This window comes from Phyllopteryx taeniolatus, chromosome 1, assembly GCF_024500385.1.
Source record: "Phyllopteryx taeniolatus isolate TA_2022b chromosome 1, UOR_Ptae_1.2, whole genome shotgun sequence".
NCBI lineage: Eukaryota > Metazoa > Chordata > Actinopteri > Syngnathiformes > Syngnathidae > Phyllopteryx > Phyllopteryx taeniolatus.
In genome coordinates, this window is record NC_084502.1 from 46,246,879 (window position 1) to 46,269,962 (window position 23,084).

General features: G+C 40.8%; 1 protein-coding gene across 9 annotated transcripts in view; it reads right to left on the reverse strand.

The window, feature by feature from the left end:
* Positions 1–23,084, reverse strand: part of LOC133489307 (peripheral plasma membrane protein CASK) — an 83,206-nt gene that overhangs the window by 47,536 nt on the left and 12,586 nt on the right. For all 9 annotated transcript variants that reach the window (XM_061798268.1, XM_061798260.1, XM_061798278.1 and 6 more), the window contains exons 3-5: positions 10,960–11,065; positions 9,921–9,998; positions 2,771–2,843 (exon numbers count right to left, since the gene is read on the reverse strand). In XM_061798268.1, coding sequence (XP_061654252.1) covers positions 2,771–2,843; positions 9,921–9,998; positions 10,960–11,065 — 257 coding nt within the window. The remainder of the gene's footprint in view (positions 1–2,770; positions 2,844–9,920; positions 9,999–10,959; positions 11,066–23,084) is intronic.

Sequence of the window (23,084 nt, forward strand, 5' to 3'; positions counted from 1 at the left end):
TCAGCAGCTCCCCCTCTCTCCACACCATGCAGTTTGGTTTCAGATCCAAGCATTCCACTGAAATGGCTACATGCCTCTTCATTGAGAAAATACAATCTTCTCTCAACAAGGGTGGAGTTGTAGGGGCGGTGTTCTTGGACCTCAGGAAAGCTTTCGATACAGTAAATCACTCTGTTCTTCTTACCAAGCTCTCAAAATTTAACTTCTCTCACAAAGCTGTGAGCTGGATTGAATCATATCTGCATGACCGAACACAATCTGTATCAGTTAACAACTGCAGATCAGAGTCTCTTAGGCTAACCTCTGGAGTCCCTCAGGGATCAATATTAGGCCCCCTTTTATTTAGTCTTTATATCAACGATTTGCCCACTGTTTGCTCTGAAGCAGAGTGCGTAATGTATGCAGACGACACGGTTTTCTTTGTTCATGGTCGCTCCAAAGATACTGTTGCTGCTAAACTCACTAATACAATGGCCTGTGTCACAACTTAGTTGCAGGAGTGCTGTCTACAGCTAAACGTTTCTAAAACTGTAGGCATGTATTTCACTAAAACAAATAGAGTATCACCTGACCCCGACATACTTGTTAATGGAGAAAAAATGCAAATTGTCAGCCAATACAAATATCTTGGGTTAATAATAGATTCACAGCTTTCCTTTAAAGCCCATATTGACAAATTGTGTAAAAATATCAAATTAAACCTCGCAAATTTTCGCGCAATTCGAAATGAAATGTCAAGTGAAGCTGCAAAAATGTACTTGCATTCAATGATTCTTAGTCACTTTAACTATTGCATAACCAGTTGGTCCCAGGCTGGTCAGAATGCAAAAAAAACATTGGAAGTTTTGTACAAACAAGTAATTAAAGTGATGGATAAAAAAACCAAGGCACTATCATCACTGTGCAATTTAAAAAAAAATACAGTCTTTTAAACTGGGACAGTCTTCACATATTTGCAGATTTAAATTTGATTTATAAAGTACTGCATGATTTGGCCCCAGCTCCTCTGGTTGAGTTCATCAGCCGAAGAAACAGCTCTGAGCGTGTCACTCGAGGCTCTGTCAGAGGTGACTGTCTCATTCCTCTGCGCAGGAGCACTTTCAGTAAGTCAGCCTGGTCAGTGAGGAGCGCTGGTGAGTGGAACTCAGTACCTGAGGTTAAACTGCTTACAACATACAAGGACTTCACAAAAAAAATGAAAATGTGGCGAGTTAACACCTATAGCTGCCAACACTAAAAGACAAGTGTGTTATGTTGTTTTTTTGTTATGATCAAAAAATTTGTGGTTTTAGTCTCTCTTAATAGTATAGTTTGATTATGTATCCTGTATTATATTGTCTTGTAGATGTATTTTACTGCTTTTTTACAACATGGCCAGGGGACTACAGATGAAAACTAGCCTTCTGGCTAATTCTGGTTTTTTTAACCATGTGTACTTCATGTGTTTTATGAAATTGCATTGTCCCCTTTCAAATAAACTGATTAATAATAATAATAATAAAAGAAAGGTTTCCGGCCGGCGTCATCATCAAGGCTACCCCAAAGTGCTGGCTGGACGAGGAGAAGATGAGTGAGTGGCTGAAAGAAGTTTAGATCAAGAGAGAGGATGGCTTTTTCCACAAATCTCCGTCCCTACTGCGACTCCATGTGCACCCATCTCACCGATAATGTCAAAACTCAAATGAAGCAAACTAATTCGGGGCTTGCCACAATTCCGGGTGGATAAACCAAAGAACTCCAACCGCTAGCTATTGGTGTCAACAGGTCGTTCAAAGTTAAATTGCGAGCTACGTGGGAGCATTGAATGACAGAAGGCGAACACACATGCACCAAGACAGAGAGAAAACGGCGGGCGAGTTACGCCACTATCTGCCAATGGATCCTGGATGCCTGGGCTAAGGTATCAGTCTCAAGTGTCGTCCGAGCTTTCACGGAGGCCGGAATCATCACTGAACAGCTACGTAACAGCAACGAGACTGACTCGGATGAGTACGAGAGGGATCCGGGCATGCTTGATGCCAAAATCGCCCAACTGTGAAACTCAGACACTGAAGATGAAGAATTTGATGGATTTATGGAAGAGAAATGAACTGAAAAAATTAGCGTATTGTTTTGTATTTTGTGTTACAACTGAACAATGTTGAGTTATTATGAATGAGTTGAATAAGGTCTGATTTATCTGACTATTTTGTTTCGCTTATTGCGCCCTATAATCCGGTGCACTTTATGTATGAAACGGAATCGTTCATTGATATTGCGCCCTATAATCCGGTTTGCTTTATAATCCGAAAAATACAGTATGTACAGTCAGTAAATTTAAATGCACCTAAAAAAAAAACTACTGTAATATATTGATTGAAACCAAACTTTAATGCATGTTAATACCTTAATCTGACCATGTTTGACTTAAAAAACTGGATTAATACCTCAGACGATTGTTTGGAAACCATATTCCTTTGGTATGTAACACATTTCCATCAATTGAACAACGAAGCCGCCTTTCTAAAGATGCTCCAGCCTTCATGTTTGACAGTAACATTCAATTCACAGCAACCGCATCCAACCTCTCTCAGACAACCTCTTCCATGATGAAAACGGCACAGCTAAACCAGTTGTAAGGGGCATCATCGCCACCTACCATTCAAAGGCTGACGGCTTGGCCAAAGATTGACTTTTACCCAATTCATCTAAACTGTAATGTCAAATGTCAGTAACCCGATGAATTTGTGCATGTCAAGTCAGTTTAGTGGAAAGGGGGCTGTCAACTCACCTTGACATCACGATGGATCACATTGTTGTCGTGGCAGTAGCGAAGTGCCTCCAAAATCTGCCTCATGTAGTGGCTGCAAGGAAATAAATAGATGATTAGTATGACTCATTCTAATCTTAAAAGGGACATATTATGGAAAATTGACTTTATAAATACTTGGATACACATGGTTGGGTCTCTGGAGGGCCTGCCTCCTTAAACAACCAAGTATTTTTTGGGTGAGCTGCCTATTTCTGAAAATGTGTGTAAGCAGTTTCCAATTTTGCCAGACTGTGACATAACTGTGAAGCTAATTTACATAAGACTGAAATTTGTGTTTGGCGATGAGTCTGCTGCATGTACCATACAGGAGGTTTTGCAAACTAATTGACAAGTGTAATTAAGTGGCTATGTGATGAAGTGCTGCCTCCACAAGTGAAAATGCAATAGATGCCTTCACGGTCTTCATGGGGATTCGCATGTGCACTCACTCTTTAAGACTCGGGGCTCAACCACAAGCTCTGCCCTTAGTCGTCATGGTAATGAAAGCAAAACAAAATTTTAATGTCTCATTTTCATGAGACAGTACTGCCCCCTCAAAACAAGCTAGAAAAAGAGGGTGAAAAGTGTTCTGTAATTCTTGACCCTTGGAGTGTTTTGACAAAAGACCTCTGGGAACCATTTTAAATACCGTAATTTCTCGTGTATAATGCGCCTTTTCCCCAAAAAACATTGTCAAAAGTCAATAGTGCGAATTATACACAAGTATAGGCGAAAATGGGGGGGACTCATTTTAAATTGTATGGCGCCATCTAGAGGTTGTGAAAAAGTTGTAGCTTACACTTTCATTCCAATATGAAAGGGGTACAATTGACTGCATATACAGTATGTCCAGTTGTGCTCATAAATTTACATACCCAGGCACAATTTGAGAATTTGTTTATTCATTCATTTATTTTAATAAATAGATGGGATGACTGAACAACAACCATCATTCATTTCTTTATGGTTATGTTTTGTTTAATGATAATGTTTTTCTGAAATGCCTGACAGTTTAATTTGAATCCCATTAAAATAAAGAAGAAGAAGAAGAATCATCTTTTATTGTCATGAACATGCATGCATGCACGCACACGAAATTTGTTCTCTGCATTTAACCCATCACAGTGAACACATACACATGTTAGTGGAACACACTGGAGCAATGTGTTTCACCTGGTCCATGTTTTCTTTAAAGAATTGTACACATCTTAGAAATTCTGCCTGGGTAATCAAACATATGAGCACAACTGTGAGTTTTCTCATCTACTAAATAAAAGCAAGGCTGTGAATTTCAAAATAAGTAATTAAAATTAATTACGTGTTCAAATAAAGTGTTTAACTTCAGAATAAGTCTTTTAAAAAACAAAAAATACAAATACTTCATGTTTTGATCATATGGGTAGAAGCAAAATCATGCATTGTAAAAATACATTATGCACACAGGGGGTACGGAAAGTATTCAGGCCCCCTTACATTTTTCACTCTGTCATTGAATTTTTTTCCCCTCAATGTACACACAGCACCCCATATTAACAGAAAAAAAACTATTGTTGTAATTTTTGCAGCTTTATTAAAAAAGAAAAACAAATATCACACAGCCATAAGTATTCAGACCCTTTGCTGTGATCATCCTTGAGATGGTTCAACAACTTCATTGGAGTCCAGCTGTGTTTGATTATACTTGATTAGGAAAGCCACACACCTGTCTATATAAGACCTTACAGCTCCCAGTGCATGTCAGAGCAAATGAGAATCGTGTGGTCAAAGGAACTGCCTGAAGAGCTCAGAAACAGTCTTGTGACAAGGCACAGATCTGGCCAAGGTTACAAAAACATTTCTTCTGCACTTAAGGTTCGTAAGAGCACAGTGGCCTCCATAATCCTTAAATGGAAGACATTTGGGACGACCAGAACCCTTCCTAGACTTGGCCGTCAGGCCAAACTGAGCAAACGGGAGAGAAGAGCCTTGGTGAGAGAGGTAAAGAAGAACCCAAAGATCACTGTGGCTGAGCTCCAGAGATGCAGTCGGGAGATGGCAGAAAGTTCTAGAAAGTCAACCACCACTGCAGCCCTCCACCAGTCGGGGCTTTATGGCAGAGTGGCCCGAAGGAAGCCTCTCCTCAGTGCAAGACAAATGAAAGCCCCCATGTAGTTTGCTAAAAAAAAAAAAAAAAAAAAAACAGAACACCTGAAGGATTCCCAGATGGTGAAAAATAAGATTTTCTGGTCTAATGAGACCAAGATATAACCTTTTGGCCTTAATTCTAAGCGGTATGCTTAGAGAAAACCAGGCACTTCTCATCTTCTGTCCAATACTGTTCCAACAGTGAAGCAGGATGGTGGCAGCATCATGCTGTGGGGGTGTTTTTCAGCTGCAGGGACAGGACGACTGGTTGCAATCGAAGTAAAGATGAATGCGGCCATGTACAGGGATATCCTGGACGAAAACCTTCTCCAGAGTGCTCAGGACCACAGACTGGGCCGAAGGTTTACCTTCCAACAAGACAATGACCCTAAGCACACAGCTAAAATAACAAAGGAGTGGCTTCAGAACAACTCCATGACTGTTTTTGAATGGCCCAGCCAGAGCCCTGACTTAAACCCAATTGAGCATCTCTGGAGAGACCTGAAAATGGTTGTCCACCAACGTTCACCATCCAACCTTACAGAACTGGAGAGGATCTGCAAAGAGGAATGGCAGAGGACCCCAAATCCACTTGTGAAAAGCTTGTTGCATCATTCCCAAATACTGAGCAAAGGTTCTGAATACTTATGGATGTGTGATATTTCAGTTTTTCTTTTTTCATAAATCTGAAAAAAAATTCAACAATTAAATATCTCTCAATATGGGGTGCTGTGTGTACATTAATGAGGGAAAAAACGAACTTAAACGATTTTTGAAAATGGCTGCAATATAACAAAGAGTGAAAAATTTAAGGGGGTCTGAATACTTTCCATATCCACTGTAGGTAGAAGGGTTTTCCAGAATTTTGAGGTCAACTTTGGGGGTGTGTATTATACATAGGTAGAAGGGTTTTCCGGAATTTTGAGGTCAACTTCGGGGGTGCGTATCATACATGGGTGTGCATTATACACGAGAGATTGCAGTAGATAGTGAAAAAAATAATAATAATACGTCTCCTTTAAGTAAAAAGATTCTTCAGAGTCCTGAGGTCTTTTCAGGGTTGTGGCAGCACAAAACGTGGCTTGGAAGTTGAGGATGCCACTTTCTACACCAACAACATGATTTTAAAAAAAATAAATAAATAAAAAATAAGTAACATTTTGGAAACAGCGAGGACTGACGAATCAAACGGTGAATGAAATCTCAAATGAGATAAAGCATAGACCCCCTTTCATTACAAAACATGATTTGTGCTTGCATATGCTTGTAAATCACATTTTATTTTTTATCATCATTACACTCAGTATCATCCGTCAAAGGGAAATTCAACTCAGACTGCTGCATATTTTGTGTTACACATCAACATGGAGAGATTGAAAGGGGTTCACAAACAGTGCTGCAACTCGATCTTTTTTTTTTTTTTTTTGGTGAGGGTCCAATGCTCAAGGCAACTTGACAGTGTAAGTACAATACTTCTACAGCAATCTGTAACTACTAATTACTATTCCATTCTCTTTCGTTTTTTTCAATATTTCATTGTCTCAGTTTGAAATCCAGATCAAACCATGTTCAAACATCATCGTGGGGTCCATAATACTTATTTACTATTTATTTATAATGTACACCCCACTTTCATATTTTTTGTTATAGTCTGGCATAAACAATAATGCCTGATGTGTTGGATTAACAGTCCATATTTCACATTTCCCTCATAAAGATGATCGCTTAAATTCATATTGCATCCATATTGCGTTAATGCTGTTTGTGAAAATGAGTTAGTATTAAGTGTCTTTGAGCGATTAATCAATTTTATCGAACAATTCAAGTTAGAGCTGCAAAATATTTTGTTTCAGCATCGTTATTGCGATGTACGTGTGCGCAATCGTCTCATTGCAGGGTCTGCTGCGACGGTGTACTGTAATATTACAGTGAATCAACTGTAATATTAAAAGTGACCAGCTGAGGGACCTGTTGGGACATATGCTTATCAGATTAGCACCCATGTTACACTAAATTATACTGCCACAAACAACACATGGAGCAGCCCAGTGTGTTGTATACTTATCTCCTTGTATGATAACTATGAATGAGGGCACAAGAAAGAATGTACACCTGCTGCATTTCCTATTTCACTCTTCAGAATGAAACTACTGTAGGCAGGCATGCGGCAGCTCCATGAATGTGTGAGGTGTGTTCAGGGACACTGGATAAATCACAGTGAATGTGTTCTTTCTTTCAATACAGTAAATCATTGTAAAAATGGATTACTAAGCAAAGCAATTTCATTGATATAGCGCATTTCATACACAAGGTAACTCAATGTGCTTTACATGATTAAAAGCATTTAAAAACAAAGGGGAAAAACAGCTTATAATAATTTAAAACAGAATAAAAAAAATAAAAGTACAATTAAAACAGTGTACAGTGCAAGAAATATTTAAAAGTGGAAGTGCTCTAAAAAGCATGAGAATAAAGAAGAATTTTTAACCTGGACTTAAAAACATTGACAGTTGGGGCTGACGTCACTTCTGTTGGCAACGTATTCCATTTGTGTGCAGTATAATAGCTAAATGCTGCATCACCATATTTGCTTTGGACTCTGTGCTCCACTATTTTACCTGGGTCTGTCGATCTCAGAGCCCTGTTGGGTTTATATACCATTAGCATTTCTTTCATCTATTCAGGACCTAAACCATTTAGTGATTTTAGACCAGTAGCAGAACTTTAAAATCTAATCTAAAGCTGACTGGGAGCCAGCGTAAAGAATTGGAGTAATATGCTCTGACCTCTTTGATATGATATCAATTTTATATATGTTGAAAGTCAGTTCGGAATCTATCAGTACACCAAGGTTTCAGACTTGGTCTTTGGTTTTTAAAGAGTGACTCCAGGTATTTACTAACAGCAATCCTCTTTCCTTTATTGCCAAAAACAATTCTCAGTTTTGTTGTGGTTAAATTGAAGAAAATTTTGGCTCATCAAGTTATTTATCTGTGACACACCACCTCAATTGGACTATATGAAAATTATTTGTATCAGAATACTTTAGTTGAAACACTGTACGATCACACTGTGATAATCCATCCATCCATTTTCTGAGCCGCTTCTCCTCACTAGGGTCGCGGGCGTGCTGGAGCCTATCCCAGCTGTCATCGGGCAGGAGGCGGGGTAAACCCTGAACTGGTTGCCAGCCAATCGCAGGGTACATAGAAACAAACACCCATTCGCACTCACAGTCATGCCTACGGGCAATTTAGAGTCTCCAATTAATGCATGTTTTTGGGATGTGGGAGGAAACCGGAGTGCCCGGAGAAAACCCACGCAGGCACGGGGAGAACATGCAAACTCCACACAGGCGGGGACGGGGATTGAACCCCGCACCTCAGAACTGTGAGGCTGACGCTCTAACCAGTCGGCCACCGTGCCGCCCACACTGTGATAATATAGAATTTATTTTGTTTTGGAATATCCATCCATTTTCTGAGCCGCTTCTCCTCACTAAGGTCGCGGGCGTGCTGGAGCCCATCGAATCTACCATCGGGCAGGAGGCGGGGTACACCATGAACTGGTTGCCAGCCAATCACAGGGCACAGACAAACAAACAACCATTCGCACTCACATGCACACCTACGGGAAATTTAGAGCTGTCAATTAACCTACCATGCATGTTTTTGGGATGTAAAACTGGTAAATTTTGTTAATATAGTCAGCCAGAGCTGCGAGGAATGCAAAGTTATCAAAGTCCTTTCAGCACCGTTCATGTCATACTGTGTTGCGTTTTTTTGTTTTTTTCCACATTAAGTACAAAAGTCTTTTTTTTATTGCTCATGTAAAAAAAAACACCATTCAAGTTGTTGTTTGTTTCCTCATGTTTCTGATACTGTAGATAGAAAGCTGCAGCTGGCTACAGGTATGGAATGAATGGGTGGCAACAATGGGAAAATCAAATGCCAGTATTTTGTGAGTAACAGACCGTCAGCAACATCCATCCATCCATTTTCCGTACCACTTATCCTCACTAGGGTCACAGGAATGCTGGAGCCTAAACCAGCTGACTCTGAGCAAGAGGCAGTGTAGCCCCTGAACTGGTCGCCAATCACAGGGCACATATAAACAGCCATTCACAATCACATTCACACCGACGGGTAATTTAGAGTCTTCAAGCAACCTGGCATGCATGTTTTTGGAATGTATGAGGAAACCGGAGTACCATGAGAAAACCCACGGGAGAAAACCCACGCAGGCACGGGGAGAACATGCAAACTCCACACTGGCGTGGCAGTAATTGAACCCGGAGCCCCACAACTGTGGAGATGTGCTAACCAGTCGTCCACCATGCCGCTCATCAGCAACATATTGCGTGGGGGGGGGGGGGGGGGGGGGGCGGGGGAAAAAAAAAAGAACTATTAACTAATAATTTTTGGACTGGAAGACTTAGTTAAAAAATTTTAATTATGAAGTATGAACTGAATAAGTTCATTTTTGGAACAATGAATTGAACTTTGAACAAGTTCGTGTAGAAAATGAACTTTTCCAACACTAATCCTGTATTGTTTCACATCGCAATATATATCGCAGGTTTAAAACAAATAATAATCGCAATGTAATTTTTTTCCACCCCAATATCATGCAGCCCTAATTTAAGTACATTTGTTAGGAAGATGCAAACAGAGTGGAGCTAGTTTACAAAAGGACAGTCAGTGGTGCTAAATTTAGTGACTTTACTGCAATATTTACCCCTCTTGCGACTTTTTTTTTTTTTTTTTTTTAAAGCGACTAGCTACTTCCAATCGTCCTTTTTTCCCCCCACTTAATGACTGATGATCACTGATTCATGTTAAGGTGCCATTACCAATAGGCTCATAGATTAGCTTTTTTATCCATAAACTGCTTTGCATTGACCTTTTACTTTTTTGTGCATGTGCAATTTTCAGCTGGTAGCCACTCTTTTGGTAGGAATCCAACACACTTTGGTAAAAGAGACCTCAGATGATGGGCGCCTTACCTGGCCACAGCCTCACTGTACACAAATCCAGCATCAGCTCTCTTCACGATTTCAAAACAGAGATCAGCTCCATCCATACTAGGAGTAAGAGGATATCAGTGTGGTTACATATAGGCTTTAAGCAATTATTGATGGCAGACTATAAAAGCACAAACCAACTGGAAGATCTGCAAAGTGTTTTGAACAGAATGCATCACACAATCTACATCAGAGTGCGTTTTTGAGGCACAGTCCATAAAAACTGCAACAGCAAAAAAATTAACTATGTATCATATTGGAAATTATATTGCAGCAAAATAGTGATTTCCAATTACCGTATTTTCACGACCATAAGGCGCACTTAAAAGTCTTAAATGTTCTCCAAAATGGACGGAGCGCCTTATAATGCGGCACGCCTTATGTGTGCACCGAGTTCCAAAATCTGCAAATGTTGTTGTGTGACTTTAATGAGCGCTCCGCTTGACTGACTGGGAGCATTTCCTAGCTGTTCATTTCGGATACAGAAGATGAAGACTTTGATGGATTTGTGGATGAGGATTGATCAAAAAATAACGTGAGTACATTGTTAAATACTTCAATAAAGTACAACCAAACTCAGTTTTTCTCTCACTGCCTTTTTAAAAAACATTGTTTTAGCGTTCATGCATGCTACCGTATGTTTTAAGCAAGCGTATGTTTTACCATGCCTGCGCCCAATAATACGTTGCGCCTTATGTGTTAAATACAGAAATAGACCCCGTAACTGACTGCGCCTTCTAATACGGTCCGCCTTATGATTGTGAAAATACGGTATCTTTTAAAATGAAAATTTCCCCAAATTATTATCATTATAACAGCTGAGCATTATGCAACTATAATCGGACATTCTGGTAGGTATGCAAGAACAAACACACTATACCAGTGTTAGCTGTTGACACACAAAGGATGTGGGCGAGAAATTACAGTCATTGCCTGCCAAAGGCTTAAATTTGTCTTTCAGACACTTCAGCTGCTAAATATGGAAAATTTCACGGGTTGTGAGAGTGACGCACACACTTACAATTCAAACACCATGTAGAGCATGCCATCAGAGCTGTATGTCTCCAGCAGCTCCACAATGTGTGCATGTTTCAGCATATGGCAGATGCTGGCCTCTCGCTTCAGATCTGATAAATGAGACAGGATGTGCTGTGAGTCTTGGTAAGCAATGCCAGACTGATTTTAAGTCGTTCACAATCACTTAGAAATCAAGAGACTCAAGACATTGTGAACAGTCGCAAAGTAAATGAATTTATGTAAACATTAACACACACAGATCAGAATTTAAACAATTAAATAAAACCCAATAATGCAAATGTTCTAAATAAATGCAATTTACTGTGACAATATTACGGTATTCCATACGGACAGACAAGATACCGTTCAATAATAACGTAGTTCATTTTTATTTCACCTTCCAGGGAAATGGCAGATATTTTGTACACCACCGTTCACAATCACTTATAAATCAAGAGACTCAAGAAATTGTGAACAGTCGCTAAGCAAATGAATTGATGTAAACATTAACACACAATCTAAGCAGAATTTAAGGAATTAAATAAAATCCAATAATGCAAATGTTCTGAATAAATGCAACTTACTGTGACAACGTTACAGTATTCCAAATGGACAGACAAGATACTGTTAAAAAATAACGTAGTTCATTTTTATTTCACCTTGCAGGGAAATGCAGATATTTTGTACACCACCAGAGGGGATGAAAGAGCATACACTGTATAGTAGTACAGTACTTTTAACCATAGACGTACAGGATACATACAGGATAACACCGCTTTGAGCAGGTTGGCCCATATAGTGGGTACGGAAAGTATTTAGACCCCTTTGTTATATTGCAGCCCTTTGCAAAAATCATTTGAGTTAATTTTTTTCCCCTCATTAAATGTACACATACAGTACCCCATATTGACAGAATTTTTTTTTACTGTTGAAATCTTTGCAGATTTATTAAAGAAAAACTGAAATATCACACAGCCATAAGTATTCAGACCCTTTGCTCAGTATTTAGTAGAAGCACCCTTTTGCGCTAATACAGCCATGAGTCTTTTTGGGAATGATGAAGTGTTTTACACCTGGATTTAGGGATCCTCTGCCATTCTTCCTTGCAGATCCTCTGTAGTTCTGTCAGGTTGGATGGTGAACGTTGGTGGACAGCCATTTTCGGGTCCCTCTAGAGATGCTCAATTGGGTTTAAGTCAGGCTCTGGCTGGGCCATTCAAGAACAGTCATGGAGTTGTTTTGAAGCCACTCCGTTATTCGAGCTGTGTGCTTAAGGTCATTGTCTTGTTGGAAGGTGAACCTTCGGCCCAGTCTGAGGTCCTGAGCACTCTGGAGAAGGTTTTCATCCAGGATATCCCTGTACTTGGCCACATTCATCTTTCCTTCGATTGCAACCAGTCGTCCTGTCCCTGCAGCTGAAAAACACCCCCAACAGCATGATGCTGCCACCACAATGCTTCATTGTTGGGACTGTATTGGACAGGTGATGAGCAGTGCCGAGTTTTCTCCACACATACCGCTTAGAATTAAGGCCAAAGGGTTCCATCTTGGTCTCATCAGACCAGAAAATCTTATTTTTCACCATCTTGGAGTCCTTCAGGTGTTTGTTTTTTTTAGCAAACTCCATGCAGGCTTGCATGTGTCTTGCACTGAGGAGAGGCTTCCGTCGGGCCACTCTGCCATAAATCCCCGACTGGTGGAGGGCCGCAGTGATGGTTGACTTTCTAGAACTTTCTCCCATCTCCCGACTGCATCTCTGGAACTCAGCCAGAGTGACCTTTGGGTTATTCTTTACCTCTCTCACCAAGGCTCTTCTCTCCCGATTGCTCAGTTTGGCCAGACAGCCAGTAGGAAGGGTTCTGGTCATCCCAAACGTCTTCCATTTAAGGATTATGGAGGCCACTGTGCTCTTGGGAACCTTAAATGCAGCAGAATTTTTTTTTAACCTTGGCCAGATCTGTGCCTTGCCATAATTCTGTCTCTGAGCTCTTCAGGCAGTTCCTTTGACCTCATGATTCTCATTTGCTCTGACATGCACTGTGAGCTGTAAGGTCTTATATCGACAGGTGTGTGGCTTTCCTAATCAAGTCCAATCAATATAATCAAACACAGCTGGACTCCAATGAAGGTGTAGAACCATCTCAAGGATGATCAGAAGACATGGACAGCACCCAAGTTAAATATATGAATGTCACAGCAAAGGGTCTTAATATGGCTGTGATATTTTGTTTTTTCTTTTTTTTAATAAATCTGCAAAAATTTCATAAATTCCGTTTTTTTTCTCTCAATATGGGGTGCTGTATGTACATTAGGGAAAAAAATAAATAATTTTAGCAAATGGCTGCAATATAAAAAAAGTGAAAAATTTAAGGGGGTCTGAACGCTTTCCGTACCCACTGTATATCATCCTATACCATTATATACAGTAGATAAATGTCAAACATTTGTGGAATAGTCCACAAAATCCACAGTTTGATTCGTATCTCGGTTTTGTGGTGACGGTTTTCGGTTCGATTCGGTAAACGTCGATTCTTAAGAAAATGTTCTTGTATATTTTGTATATTTATTATTTTTTATTCAATTACTTTATTTTTATTAAACAGAAATATATCTTAGTTCATTTATCTATGCCAGCAGCATTAAGTGATAGGCAGAAAAATTAAATGTGCTTCCATTGGATGGCAAAAGGTAAAACAAAGTTTTGTATCCACCTGTTACTCTTCATACAACAAAATAAGTTGGCTTCCTGCAAATATATCAGCTTTGTGTTCAACTAAACAAGCCCAGAAGTCTCACTGAGTAAAGTACATTTGTAACAACACTAGACAAGATTTCCGTATTCATAAATTTTATATTTTTGTGTGGTGATTAAACGTGAGATATTTCAAATGTAAGTGCCTTGTCTCAACAAGTCTACTGATCATGCGTGAATGAGCTCGGCTTATGCATAAACTTCATCTTTATTAGTATTGATATATGCTTCTAGTCAGGTCCATAAATATTGGGACATGAACACAATTGTCATTGTTTTGGATCCAACCACCACCGCAGTGGAGTTGAAATGAAACGAACAAGATGTGCTTGCCGCAGACTTTCAGCTTTTGAGTGTATTTAAATCCAAATCAGGTAAATCAAATGTAGGAATGACAAAAGTTTGTGATTATGATTTGTAAAGGCTTCCTCGTTACATGCTGGCATCGCGTATCCTCAGGTGAAGCAAAGTTACCGTGTTAATGAAAAAACTTCAGGCAGTCACGAACATTATAGCGACATTACTGTCGTGGTGGTACTTGGAAAAACTCGTGGCTTGAGCCACTTAAGTCGGTGGGGGAAGGAGGGTCGTCGGAGAGAACGGCTATGAGTTGTATGGGACGTCGGGCTAAGGAGCGGCCAAGCAAAGGAACCAGAGATCTTGCGTTGGAGAGAAAAGACGTATCGTTTGAAATCGTTTGACTGCGGTGATTGCCTCAAAAGGTGGTGCAACAAAATATTAAGGGTACCATCATTTTTTGTCAAGGCCTCTTTCATGAGTTTGTTTTTTAAAATAATCCTATTGAACCACAATTCTAAAGCAATGTCCGATTTCCCTTTGCTGCTTTTCATTAAAATTGTATTCATTATTACTTTTGTCAGATTCAAGTTATTTGTCACCACTGTGGGTTTTCCTTCTATTAACCCTTTCACTGCCAGCCGTTTTCTGAGTGGCCAACTCCATATTCCCAGCCGTTTTAGAGGATTTTGACTGATCTTTCAAGGCTTACAGAATATTGATTTCTATGGCTATATAAACATGGAAACTACCAAAAGAAAGATTAAACTCTCTCATTAGGAAACAAAGTTTATTTCTACCTTTTTCGGTTCTTTAGTAATCAGCAGTTGAACATAGATAAGTTTCACCAAAATATCTGTTTCGAAGTAAAAAAACAAAAACAAAAACAAAAAAACTGAGAAAATGAGCTTTGTATGAAAAGATGCATGGGGGGGCGGTGCGTATGACGCAGCGCGAGTGGGGCGGGCACACGCAAATTTGCCTCCTTCGCCCGAAAGCTTGAAGCTGGGACGAGTTGAACTTAAAGCCAGATTTGCATTGTGACAGCCAATCCGCATCGAGAATGGACTATGTCACACAACAACTGTACAGTTGTTGAGGAGAGGAAAATGGAGGAGGTGATTGTTGCAGTCTGTGGGTACTCTGAGCTGTTTGACACGACATGATGATATTACCAGGATCGAGCAAGAAAGGAGCAGGCTTGGAAAATCGTGAATGAAGAAAGCTGGCATAGTGTGTATATTCATTTAATTGTTTGCAGCTGTTGAACTTTGAACCAAGATAGCAATAGCATTAGCCAAATCTGATTACACAGATACACACCATTTATTTATTTCTATTTTCTATTTACAGAAAGAAAAATCCCACCGCTCCTCAAAACTCTCAGCTATTTTCTTCCACTCCTCTGCGGTGGGCACAGCCATGAAGTCATCCACCAGGCAGTCTCAAATCGCTGTTGCCACATCAGGGAATATCGTGGAGCCCCCAACACGGAAAATAGTGTTTACCATGGTCCTGAATGAGTATCTGCAGCACATAAAACCTTTAAATTGACCACAGTTGTTTTAAAGATACTATTGTAGTCTAGATACATAAAACACACATTCGTACTGGCAACAAATGTTTAGTAGACTAAATGGCGTGCACGTGACTGAGGGAGGGTGTGATCGGTGAAGCTAAGGAAGTTGGCAAGTGAGCTAATGAGCTCTTACCTCCATTGTTTCTCTCTGGAGCATCAGGGGAGTCGATGCAGAATCCGATGAGTCCAGGTCCGGCTAACTGCAGTCCGCATCGGACCTTTTAGGCGAGCTCTCAGGCAAACAGCACGGAAGCTCACCACGTGACCTTGGTTGTTTGACGGCGCTTTTTTCAAACTTTCACCGCCAAAGCGTCATCTTTTTTTGCCCCCTGTGATCGTCATCCATCAGAGATGCTGACCTCTTACTTTTGTTGTCCCTGGAGACACACTGCTCCATTGTACTTCATTTTTCTTTCTAGTTTTTCTCATTTTCCACACTCTGCTTTGGCCTCTCTCCCTCTTTTCATTATATTGACTGATCGCTTATCCAAGGCGCTGCTGCCATCTGCTGGGGGTTTTTATGGCAAAAACATTTTTTTATTCAATCTTCAAAGTCACAGTGGAGCTGCGCCAGGCCCTTTTCAACCCCAATTGAAAAACGTATTTGGCGGGTTTTTTCGTCATCGGCGGGCAAAATCCGGTTTTAAATGGACGAGTTAATTCATCCATAGCAGCAAGCGTTAACAGAGGAGCACCAACAAGTTTACCCACGTGTGTATATCATTTCCCTATCATATGCTCAACTCTCTCACACGCTCTCATGTAAACAGCTTGTGCCCCAAAATGTGTTCAATGGCTAATTTTATTTGCTGAAAAAAAATGTATTAGGGTGTCATCGATTAAAATTATATAAACACAGCGGGCAAGTGCCACATCCTTGGAATCCTCATGCATGAACTCAAGAAAAGTGGCTAAATGCCCCAAAACTGTCACCAATTATCACCGAAATTTACATACACATCTCTACTCATGGCAGCTTCAACTTCTGAAAATATTACAATAATCAGCCTAATGTTTTAGATTTTATGGATGTTTTGCATGTTTCCTTTTTTCAAATTATTGTCTATGGAGAATAAAACGGTGGTCCATAAAATCATAAATACCAGGCCAATGATATTTTCAGAGGTGTACTCATAAATTGTGGTGAAAATGGGCCGCAGCTTTGGGACATAAAGCTCTTTTGGCTGGGAGATTGATGCCCTTGTTAGCCGACGTTATGACAGCAAGCCAAAGTCATATTGCCACCTACAGAAACGCTTTTGTGATCTACAGGAACTATATTGGAACAATCTAGAGGCCTTTGTGGTGTAATCAATACAAAATTGAGCTGACGAAAGCAGTGTATATATGCGGAAATGAATCTACAAATCACTTGCTTATGTGGTAAGATCGAGGTGGGTGATGTGGAAACAAGTCCATAAAATCAAAGACCAGGCCTAGTGTTCGGATATTTTCTGGTGTAATAATGATGCTATCAATACAAAATTAAGATGACATACGCGGAAATGAATCTAACAAGAATTACCTCGTGGGCCGTGGGTGTCTTCTTCCCTCGAGGCATTTCAACGGTCCATTTTTTTTTCCCAAACAACAAGCCTTCCAACAAGTTTCCCAATCACTATTTTCACTCATTATTGTAAATAAAACATCCAGGCTTTCAATACAGTTAACAATTACACTGCAGAATACGTAGAAGTTAAATGAGGAAATGTCCTCAACCTCTGCCATCTACGTGTCAGGCTGTGACAGGCTGACGTGTCCAAAATGTGGGCAGGCTAAAAATCAAATATTTCACAAGAAACCTAAAATTACTATCGAGTTAATGTTGGAGTATTTTTTTCTGCAGACATTTTTAAGTCCAGAACTAGGGAATAAGTGTGAATGTTCTCACCACAAACCAGTGCCTTTAATTGGGCATTTGCGAGGCGAAGGATGCAATTCACAACGAAAAAGGTTCTGACAGCCATGCAAGTCAGTATCGTTGTCCGATATCAACAGCCTTCATAAGTACCCGATACACTGAAATAAGGCCGGCCGGCATCAGCCCAATACAGATACCTGGTATCAGTACTCGCCCATCTCTGATCATAACTGTTGAGTTCTTTGCAGTTTACAACCACGACTGACCTATTGTCAAGCAGAACAATGGAGCCGTCAGGAAGGGCCTCAGTCTTAAAACTTTGCCAAACAAATATGAGCGTTCAGCTAAAGAATTCCATACCTGATCGGTCTTGGCCCGGGTTAACAACGTCCGCCCCCAGCACCGTTAACCTGCAGGGCGCCAGAGGAAATTCAGCTATTGTGGATCGAAGACGAAGGACAGGTGGAAAGCGGTTTCTTAGGCAGAAAGAGAAGCGAAAAGCACAGAGTCTAAAACTGAATGTGGGGACTTTGAATGTTGAGACCATGACAGGAAAATCTCAGGAGTTGGTTGACATGATGATTAGGAGAAAGGTTATATATTGTGTGTCCAGGAGAGCAGGTGGAAAGGCAGTAAAGAAAGAAGTTTAGGGGCAGGGTTTAAATTATTTTACCATGGTGTAGATGGGAAGAGAAATGGAGCAGGGGTTATTATAAAAGAAGAGTTAGCTAAGAATTTCTTGGAGGTGAAAAGGGTATCAGATCGAGTGATGAGGCTGAAACTTGAAATTGAGGGTGTAATGTGATTAGCGGCTATGCCCCACAGGTAGGATGTGACCGAGGTGAAAGAGACAGTACCTAGACGAAGAAGTTCTGAAGATCCCAGACAGAGAGTCCCGATCAGTGCAGATTGTAATGGACATGTTGGTGAAGGAAACAGTGAAGTGAAGTGATGGGTAAGTACGGCATCGAGGAAAGGAACTTGGAGGGACAGATGGTGGTAGACTTTGCAAAAAGGATGGAAATGGCTGTAGTGAACACTTTTTTTCCCCCAGAAGAGGCAGGAACATAGGGTGACCTACAAGAGCGGAGGTAGAAGCATGCAGCTGGATTACATCTTGTGCAGACGATGTAATCTGAAGAAGGTTATCGACTGTAAGGTAGTGGGCAGGTGAGAGTGTGGCTAGACAGCATAGAATGTTGGTGTGTAAGATGACTCTGGTGGTGGGAAGGAAGATTAGGAAGACAAAAGCAGAGCAGAGAACCATGTGGTGGATGCTGAGAAAGGAGGAGTGTTGTACGGCTTTTCGGGAAGAGGTGAGACAGGCTCTCGGTGCACAGGAGGAGCTTCCAGAAGACTGGACCACTACAGCCAAGGTGATCAGAGAGCAAGCAGGACAGTACTTGGTGTATCTTCTGGCAGGAAAGAAGAGAAGGAGACTTGGTGGTGCAACCTTACAGTACAGGAAATCATACAAGGAAAGAGGTTAGCTAAGAAGTAGTGGGACACTGAGAAGAGAGGGAAAAGGAATACATTGAGATGTGACGTAGGGCAAAGGTAGAGGTGGCAAAGGCCAAACAAGAGGCATATGATGACATGTATGCCAGGTTGGACACTAAAGAATGAGAAAAAGATCTATACAGGTTGGCCAGACAGAGGGATAGAGATGGGAAGGATGTGCAGCAGCTTAGGGTGATTGTGGATTGAGATGGAAATGTGTTGACTGCTGCCAGGAGTGTGCTGGAAAGATGGAAAGAATACTTTGAGGTGTTGATGAATGAGGTAAATGAAAAAGAAGGAAGAGTAGAAGAGGCAAGTGTGGTGGGACCAAGAAGTAGCAATGATTAGTAAGGAGGAAGTTAGAAAGGCATTAAAGAGGATGAAAAATGAAGACTGTTGGTCCTGATGACATTCCTGTGGAGGTATGGAAGCATCTAGGAGAGGTGGCTGTAGTTTTTGACCAGCTTGTTCAACAGAATTCTAGCGGGTGAGAAGATGCCTGAGGAGTGAGGGAAAAGTGTGCCGGTGCAGATTTTTAAGAACAAAAGGTGATGTGCAGAGCTGTGGGAACTATGGAGGAATAAAGTTGATGAGCAACACAATGAAGTTGTGGGAAAGAGTACTGAAGGCTAGACTCAGGACAGAAGGGAGTATTTGCGAGCAACAGTATGGTTTCATACCTAGAAAGAGTACCACAGATGCATTATTTGCCTTGGGGATGTTGATGGAAAAGTACAGAGAATTGAGAATTGTTGCACATACATTCCTGACAATGCTGGCGATACATCCGTCATAGCCAGTGGCATTGGAAACCTCACTATAATCCACGATGTCATTGCTCGCGAGGAGGAGCTCGATTCGAGCTGGTTCACTGGATTTGGATGTCATGATAGGCTGTATCACTTTGCATTTATGGTTTGTATTGCTTTGCTTGTACTGTATTTCATGTCCTGTTGTCTGCTCCCTTTGGGGAAAACTTTAGTCTCTTGCATGATTGGTACTGCATTTGTCCATTATTCACAGGTGACCTCTGATGACCCACTGACAACGTCCCCCGCTACTGACCGGCATTCTCCTGACCTTTCCTCTCATTAACTCATATTCCTCAGTCTAACTTCATTGCATGACTGACTTACAGACCCGCTAATGAAGGATTTTCTTAGACCTACTGTAAGATGTGAATTTCTAGATAATTATGAGGTTGTTTTTGTAAAAACATGTTAGACCGTTATATCATTTTGATTGCTCCATGCTATTTGGGTAATTGTTGGTTACTTGGTGATTAGTAATGTTTAGTATTTTTCCTTTTATATGTGAATAATAATAGATTGTGTTATATTATCAAAAGGGAGAGCTGAGTTGGAAAATTAGTTTCATATATACCACATATTCTATTAGTTTTATACAACCCCAATTCCAATGAAGTTGGGATGTTGTGTTAAACAAATAAAAACAGAATACAATGATTTGCGAATCACGTTCGACCTATATATAATTGAATACAGATGGTGTGTAGAAAAAATGGGCACGCTGGTACGTCATCAGAGCATGTGACTAAAACAGACCAATCACGAGAGATGATCTCCCCGGCGTTCGACGCGCAGCAGCTATTTTTGTCGGGTGCGCAGCAAGCTACGCAGATGTGCTGCGCAGGGCAATTCGTCGGTCCCGTGATGTCTGCCGCGCGACCGCGGGATTATAAAGAGGCCTTAAGAGCTATGGAGCAATAATACATGTGAAGGTTGTACAACCCCAATTCCAATGAAGTTGGGACGTTGTGTTAAACATAAATAATAATAGAATACAATGATTTGCAAATCATGTTCAACCTATATTTAATTGAATACACTACAAAGACAAGATATTTAATGTTCAAACTGATGAACTTTATTGTTTTTAGCAAATAATCATTAACTTGGAATTTCATGGCTGCAACACGTTCCAAAAAAGCTGGGACAGGTAATGTTTACCACTGTGTTACATCACCTTTTCTTTTAACAACATTCAATAAACATTTGGGAACTGAGGACACTAACTATAGAAGCTTTGTAGGTGGAATTATTTCCCATTCTTGCTTGATGTACAGCTTCAGCTGTTCAACAGTCCGGGGTCTCCGTTGTCGTATTTTACGCTTCATAATGCGCCACACATTTTCAATTGGAGACAGGCCAGTCTAGTACCCGCACTCTTTTACTACAAAGCCACACTGTTGTAACACCTGCAGAATGTGGTTTGGCATTGTCTTGCTGAAATATGCAGGGGCGTCCATGAAAAAGACATTGCTTGGATGGCAGCATATGTTTCTCCAAAACCTGAATGTACCTTTCAGCATTAATGGTGCCTTCACAGATGTTGCAGATGATGATGCAAGTTACTCATGCCATTGCACTAACACAGCCCCATACCATCAAATATGCTGGCTTTTGAACTTTGTGTCTATAACAGTCCGATGTTTCTTTTCCTCTTTGGCCCGGAAGACACGACGTCCACTATTTCCAAAAATAATTTGAAATGTGCACTCGTCGGACCACAGAACACTTTTCCACTTTGCATCAGTCCATCTTACATGAGCTCGGGCCAAGAGAAGCCGGCAGCGTTTTGCGGTGTTGTTGACAAATGGCTTTTGCTTTGCATAGTAGAGTTTCAAGTTGCACTTACGGATGTAGCGCCGAACTGTATTTACTGACATTGGTTTTCTGAAGTGTTCCTGAGCCCATGTGGTGATATCCTTTACACATTGATGTCGGTTTTTGATGCAGTGCCACCTGAGGGATCTAAGGTCATGGCCATTCAATGTTGGTTTTCGGCCTTGCCGCTTACATGCAGTGATTTCTCCAGATTCTCTGAGCCTTTTGATGATATTATGGACCGAAGATGATGAAATCCCTAAATTCCTTGCAATTGTACATTGAGGAACATTGTCATTACACTGTTCGACTATTCTCTCACGCACTAGTTCACAAAGAGGTGAACCTCGCCCCATCTTTGCTTGTTAAAAACTGAGCAATTCAGGGAAGCACATTTTATACCCAATCTGGGCACCCACCTGTTCCCAATTAGCCTGTTCACCTGTGGGATGTTCCAAACAGGCATTTGATGAGCATTCCTCAACTTTCTCAGTCTTTTTTGCCACCTGTGCCAGCTTTTTTGGAACGTGTTGCAGCCATAAAATTCTAAGTTAATGATTATTTGCTAAAAACAATAAAGTGTATCAGTTTGAACATTAAATATCTTGTCTTTGTAGTGTATTCAATTAAATATAGGTTGAACATGATTTGCAAATCATTGTATTCTATTATTATTTATGTTTAACACAACGTCCCAACTTCATTGGAATTGGGGTTGTACAACCTTCACATGTATTATTGCTCCATAGCTCTTAAGGCCTCTTTATAATCCCGCGGTCGCGCGGCAGACATCACGGGACCGACGAATTGCCCTGCGCAGCACATCTGCGTAGCTTGCTGCGCACCCGACAAAAATAGCTGCTGCGCGTCGAACGCCGGGGAGATCATCTCTCGTGATTGGTCTGTTTTAGTCACATGCTCTGATGACGTACCAGCGTGCCCATTTTTTCTACACACCATCTACGTCACGGCCTTCTCGATCGCTTTTGCAGCATAATTAAACGTATCATCTGGTCATCTAGGTCCATTTGTTCTGTCGCGGTCGCCATTGTTGTTGCTTTGTTCCTTGTTACTGAAATGAAAGTAAAAACGGCTACCGGAAATGGCAAAAAATAAATGCAGAGGAAACTCCACCCTGTGGTGTCCTATCCAATACCAGCCGTAGCGACACCCCCGACTTGGAGGAGAACTGCAGTGCGGTCGCCGTCCGCGCGAGTATAAAGAAGCCTTTAGTCAGCACAGACTGTACTCAAGTGTGTCCTGGCCATATTGTGACAACTAGCTGTTTGTCCTCAGTCTCTGCTTGTACCCATTCCGATAAAGATAAGTTCGAGTGCAGCTGGACAAAGATAATTATTTTCTTTCATTTTCTTCTCTGACGCTCTCACTTCTATATAACGAGGGTGATTTTTTTTTGCTCGCTCTTCAGTAAGGGGTGACAACTTAAGACTTGTACCTTTTCCTCCCTTTGCAAAGACTTTTCCTTTTTGTAATAGAAACCCACAAAGACAAG